The sequence below is a fragment of the Ixodes scapularis genome, unplaced genomic scaffold (genome assembly GCF_016920785.2).
Source record: "Ixodes scapularis isolate PalLabHiFi unplaced genomic scaffold, ASM1692078v2 PGA_scaffold12__126_contigs__length_90152505, whole genome shotgun sequence".
In the NCBI taxonomy this organism is placed as follows: Eukaryota; Metazoa; Arthropoda; class Arachnida; order Ixodida; family Ixodidae; genus Ixodes; species Ixodes scapularis.
Window position 1 is genome coordinate 36,483,714 of NW_024609838.1, and position 6,475 is coordinate 36,490,188.

At 47.4% G+C, this 6,475-nt stretch overlaps 1 protein-coding gene across 1 annotated transcript; it reads left to right on the top strand.

Annotated features, from left to right (window-relative positions):
- The first annotated feature begins 2,640 nt into the window (after window positions 1-2,640).
- LOC120843250 (gamma-interferon-inducible lysosomal thiol reductase-like) lies at window positions 2,641-3,315 on the top strand. The gene has a single exon (XM_040214541.3). It carries the CDS (start codon window positions 2,641-2,643, stop codon window positions 3,313-3,315), a length of 675 nt encoding a protein of 224 aa, XP_040070475.1.
- The last annotated feature ends 3,160 nt before the right edge of the window (window positions 3,316-6,475 follow it).

Below are 6,475 nucleotides of genomic sequence, written 5' to 3' on the forward strand. Positions count from 1 at the left end.
ATACTGTCTATACTCCGTGTTAGCCTAACCTTGCAAAGGGAGAAGGGGGCTGAGCCAAAGCGAACGAGGGATGCTGCAAATACTTCACTATCCGCAACTCCGACGCCCTATAGATGGCGGAAGAGACGGGATAAATTATCTTGGATTTCCTATGCGCCTGCTCGCTGACGCTGAACAGCGTGCTAAATTTATATCTTTGGGTACAATGCGAAGTGGTAAGGGCAGTATAACATCACAGGTGACAGGGATGTTGACGTTGGTTAAGAAAATGACCATGTTGGTTTTTAAACTTTGCGAAACGGAACACGACAACTCCTATTTAACGCACCCGCTTTTTCCGTTAAAACTTGGAGGACGCTTGAGGTTCGCCATTAAAAGGTGAAACGGGATAGCGAAACATATAAACATATAAACTCCAGTTTACCCCCAACTCGTGCAAGCGTGCCTTGAGTGGCCTCGAGTAGGAGTGTCGGGTTGGAACTTGGGGGGGTGGGGGGAGGGGGGGGGGGTGGGGGGGGGGGGGGAGGCGTTTCTGAGACGCCGAGAAGGTCAGACTTTCGAAAAAGAATGATCTCCCAAGGAGCGCTTTAAACGGCCTTCCACGGTCGCGGATCATCGTCCTTTGCCTCTAAGGGTGAATATAAAGTTGTCCTACTACCGCTGATCATGCTGCGCTAAACTCTGTGTTTTAGGGCACAGCTCTTAGGCGCCCGTTTCCGGGTTGAGCGGTGTCGGCGTCGCCGTCGGCGTCAACGTAACCGCGCGCGTTGCATTATGGGACGTTTTCCCGGTAAAGCTAGAAGGGTATTTTCCCAATAAATTTAGCGGAAACTTTTCCCGCTAAAGCTAGTCGGGAAATTTTCCCGCTAAATTTAGCGGAAAAATTTCCCGCTAAATTTAGGGGGCAAATTTTTCCGCTAAATTGAGCGGAAAACTTTTTCCGCTACATTTGGCGAAACAGATTGTTGCTACGTTTGGCGGGGAAATTTTCCCGCTAAACTTAGCGGGGAAATTGACGTCACGTGGCCTCAACACCAATTCCGTTTCCCCGCTAAATTTAGTGGAGAAAATGACGTCACGACTTCGTCTAACGTAGCCCATAAACAGATTCAGCGGCAGGAGAGGAGGAGGAGGGAAGGAGGAGGAGGGGAGGGTTTGTGGGGAAGAGGGGCATACCATTCCCTCCATAACCTCCCCTACTCCTCCTCAAGAGCTGCGCTCTAGCATCGCATTACAGAGATTTGTAAACGTCTTTCATTTTTTACACTCTGATCTCCGAGAACGAGCATACCGGATCGAGGACTTCAGAAAGGAGCTTGGAAGGTGCGATGTCTTAAAGGAAATCGCCGCCTTTGGATCCTATACTAGATGAATCACGTATGGATGCTAGCCCTTAGATCTACGGAAAACATTGTTACATGCTACACGTACAACGGAAACCGAGGTGACGGAAGTACCAAGAGTGGAGAGAACCGCCCCAGGCTCTGGAAACAACGTGAGTTGACTAGAAGGGAACCAAACGGTTCTTTGTGAGAAAGACCATCAGGAAGCAGCAAAACAGATCGCAGTCGGTTATGAAAGGAAAATGGGCACTGACAGTCAAGACATTAGGTAAACTCCTGAACAGGCATTAGCAGCTACCAGAGGGAGACTTTATTCTCCCAGTTTTTATTTAAAAAAATGACAAAGATTGTGGTTTTTGGCACTTCTCAACTCCTTCACCATCTTCCGAGCCACGTGCGCTCTAACGTGAAAGGGGGACGCGCGGGGTTCCGATGAAGTTCTCTCTCTAACGACATCAGTCAGCAGCGAGAACTCACCCGCTCGCAACCACGTTACCAGGTGCTTGCAACATCCGGCTCTGCGGCTGTCCGGCTTCTGGCAACTAATCGCGGAAGCAGATAGAGTTCACGTTCAAAGTTCAGGTTGAAACTAAATGTTTGAACTTGAACTTTGGTAACGTCAGTTAGATGGCGTTGTTGAAATTCCGTGTAATAAAAATTTTGTCGATAATACCAGTTTTTTAAGCATTTATATTTATGTTGAAACGACAGAATAACTAGTAAAATTACCTTTTATTGAGCAGGTAATTGCACAAAACTTGCCTTTTTTTTTTACAACTCCCCTTTTTGCATTAGGCCACGTGATTCTTACGGCCTCCGCTCGCGGCTACCGATTGGGAGATTTTCTAATTTTCATCTCGCGATTACGCGGCGGGAACGCAACAATTCGAAGGACGAAGAAGCCTTTTCTGTCCTTTATGACAAAACAAACAATCTAAAAAATACAAGATGCAAATTATTTTGACGTGAAAATCGTTGCACAGCTCCTTTAACATCCACCACGCAGTAGTGCTACACGACCGCACGCCGGTACGATGCTCATCCAGATCGAAACGGGTAGGGATGAGGATTGTACCCTGAATTCATGGGTTCTGGAGCACGAGATTTTTTGCCGCGTGCTTCGAGCTGGTGTGTGCTAGCCTATGCTTAACCTTGTTTCTGTGGATAGCTACTTGAGATGTTCGGCAGAACGCCAAAGATGAAAGAAGACAAAAAAGTGAGATCGAAATCAATCTTAACATAACGCTTCCCAATCTTCGGCAGTCGAACTCATTTCACTATCCCCCTTTATCGAACCATGTTACCCCCTGCCAGCGGGGCGGCAGTCCTGTGGTTAACGCTGTTTTTTCTCAGCCAAGGCCATGCCATACCTGGAGCATCCAAGGTTGCGTCCACTTCAACCGTCGTCAAGGTCCGACTCTTCTACGAATCGTACTGCCCCTTCAGTCAGCGCTTTATCACTGACCAGCTGTGGCCTACGTACGAAAAGCTTGGGAAGCTCGTGGAAATCCGCCTGGTACCGTTCGGGCTCGCCACCATGAAAAAAATCACCAGAAAGGACGCCAAAAAGGTGATAGAAATAAAGTGCCATCACGGCAGCAAAGAATGTCTGGCCAACATGATACAGACATGTGCCATAGCAATGACGAGTGCGCGCTACAGGAGTCTCGAGTACGTCAACTGCATGTCCGTTTCAAAATCGCCACTGGACGTGGCACAAGCGTGCGCCGGAGCCATTGGTCTCAATTGGAAAATCATCGATCGCTGCGTCAAGTCAAAGCTGGGTTCGCTGCTCTTCTACAAGATGGGACAGAAGACGTGGGCTTTAGTCCCCCATATACACTACGTTCCTTACATAGAGGTCGACGGTTGGCACAGCAAACTGTTTCAGGAAGAAGCCATGTCAAATCTCTTCGGATTGGTCTGCTCTAGGCTGGGTTTTGCAAAACCCGACATTTGCAACGTCTCCTAATAAGTGTGAATAATCATTATTCTTTGGTGAGCCTCGGCGATATAATTTACGCCATTTATTGCGAACTTTTCTGAGCTTCCCTTGTACTTTTAACTTGTTACCGACTATATAAAGCCTATGTTTTTAATCGGGAGTGTTTTTGTTGACGAAAATAATCCCTGGAGAGGGGGAACAAGAGGGACAAAGGACAAACACAAACCTCCAAACACAGCTAGGTGACTGGTGCGCGACCGAAAAAATCCGCCTGGTCCGGGTATCGAACCCGGGACCTCTCCATTACAGGTGGAGCGCTCTACCAATTGAGCTAACCAGGGGTTAGACATCAGTAGAGCAAACGGGTTTTATCAGTCGCCACCAGTCAAACACCAACAAGGGTGAAGCTTGCAATTTAACGTTATGATTAGAATGCAATTAAATGCAAAGGTGCAAGCGAGCTGGACAACGATGACGAAAATAATCCCTGGAGAGGGGGAACAAGAGGGACAAAGGACAAACACAAATCTCCAAACACAGCTAGGTGACTGGTGCGCGACCGAAAAAATCCGCCTGGTCCGGGTATCGAACCCGGGACCTCTCCATTACAGGTGGAGCGCTCTACCAATTGAGCTAACCGAGCTAACCAGGGGTTAGCTCAATTGGTAGAGCGCTCCACCTGTAATGGAGAGGTCCCGGGTCCGAAAAAATCCGCCTGGTCCGGGTATCGAACCCGGGACCTCTCCATTACAGGTGGAGCGCTCTACCAATTGAGCTAACCCCTGGTTAGCTCGGTTAGCTCAATTGGTAGAGCGCTCCACCTGTAATGGAGAGGTCCCGGGTTCGATACCCGGACCAGGCGGATTTTTTCGGTCGCGCACCAGTCACCTAGCTGTGTTTGGAGATTTGTGTTTGTCCTTTGTCCCTCTTGTTCCCCCTCTCCAGGGATTATTTTCGTCATCGATGTCCACCTCGCTTGCACCTTTGCATTTAATTGCATTCTAATCAGTGTTTTTGTAACTGCTTTTCTTGTTCTTTCTGCGATTGAATAGTAGGGATATGAACTGTATATTGGGTGTTCCCGAATTAACAGTGTGAGAAAACTCCGTTACTACATGCCACATGCATAGGTCGTCTTACACAGTGCTCACTTTCTATACTTGTATAACTACCTCTTAACTACCGAGTATATAAGGTCGGTTATTGTTATATGCCGGGTGTTCCAGGGAACGCATGAAAAGCATTCCCTGCAAAAAGCACCAAAAATGTAGAGGTTGAAGAGCGTTCGAAGTTGTAAAGAGTTTATACGATTTTCATTAATAACGTTTTGTTCTTATAAAGATAAAGGTATACTGCGAAACTTGCAGGGTAATATCTAAAACCGCTAAAAACGGTAACTTTGAAAGAAAAAAAAAAACAAAAAAACTCAAAGCGCACGAAGCATTTTAATTTTTTTTTAAACAAACACAGAAACAATCAGTTTGGCATCTCGGGGGTTTATTTAACTATTTGCGACATATAAGGGCCAATAACTATGGGGGGAAGGGGGGGGGGGGGGTATCTACTGATGGCCGTAGCTGAGTCTGCGGCTGCTGAGCACATGACGAGAGCGAGCTTCCACTGTGATTATCTAACATGCATTCCCCACCATCAAAATTACTTCTGACCATGCCCAGTGAACAGCACACTAAAACATGGAGTTCAGAAACCTTACACTAATGCTTGCTCATCTTTCTGCTTGCAGTACTTGCAGCACAGAATGCGTGTTGCGTGATACAAAGTTTCACCTTACTGGTCGATGCACATGAAAACAAGTAAAATCAGGGATATATAATGAAATTTTAGTTTTCATATCGTTCCCCTCTTTTTGCAGTTTTTGTTCATGTGTCCTAAAACTGGGAGGTTCATTGAACCACTCCTACGAGTGGCTGTTCTTTTAAGCCTAGGATATATACCTACCCAGGTACTCACTTAACAAAACTGGGAGGTTCATTGAACCACTCCTACGAGTGACTGTTCTTTTAAGCCTAGGATATATACCAACCCAGGTACTCACTTAACATTCCGACGCTAGTAGGAGGAAAGATGGACCTTGTTAAACACCATGGCAAAGAACTGACAGTTCGCCACATCGCACGCTAAACGACCTGCCAGTCTACGAGTTCTCCCCCGAACCGCTCGTGCAGCCGTCCCCTCTCTCGTCTATAGGATATCTCGCAACAGAGTTTGAAGGGCTTATAGAAACCCTTCATATGATCTACCCAGCTCCACCATTATACGCCCGATTGCTGAATATCATTGAGTCCATTCCCATGCTCAGAAAAAGAAAAAAAAATTACGGCACAAGTTATTGCTCGAGGCCTCGCTGAAGAGCTAATAGAGTAATTTTTCCTACAACGGGTACATGTCTACACCGATGGCTCGGTGCTTTACAGCTGTGAATCATCGACTGCAGCAATCTCCACCCGAGAACTTAATGTGACCAGATAAAGAAAACTTTGTTTTCATACCTCCTCCACAACCGCTGAGCTAGCCGCTCTTTGGCTTGACCTTGAAGCATTTGACGACATCTCCGACTGCGAAAAATCAGTCTTTCTAACGGACTCCAGGGCAGCTCTGGTACTACTCAGCAACCTAGACGATCCCCCCTCCCCCCCCCCCCCCCCCCCAATATGCACAGTACGCAGCCCACACAGCAAGAAACTTGAAACGAAAGACTGGCAATTAACATTTCAATGGCTCCCCTCACACGTTGCCATCACAGGCAACGAGACAGCCGATCGTCTCGCAGCAGAAGCACACCCCCTATAAGGCCTGTTCACACATGCAGCGGAGCGCTACAAGCATAGCGCTAACCTCGCGCTAAGCGCGTGCTGTTGGGAACGTTCACCAGCTTTGTATTTAACTGCCAAAACTGTATGCTCATGGCAGATGATAGTTAAGTGACGACACGTGAGCAGCGCTACATCAGCGCCTCGCTGCATGTGAGAATCGGCCTTAATGTGCCAACACTCTATGTGTTAAACATCCACGAGGCCAGACAACTTATACACACAGAAATAAAGCGACAACATCCTGATCCGTGAATCTCTGGCGGAAGACCACCCGCACGTGTGCCCCCAAAGCTTTCACGAGCCAGCACCTCCATTCTGAATAGACTTCGCACTGGGTGTGTCTTCACTGCAAA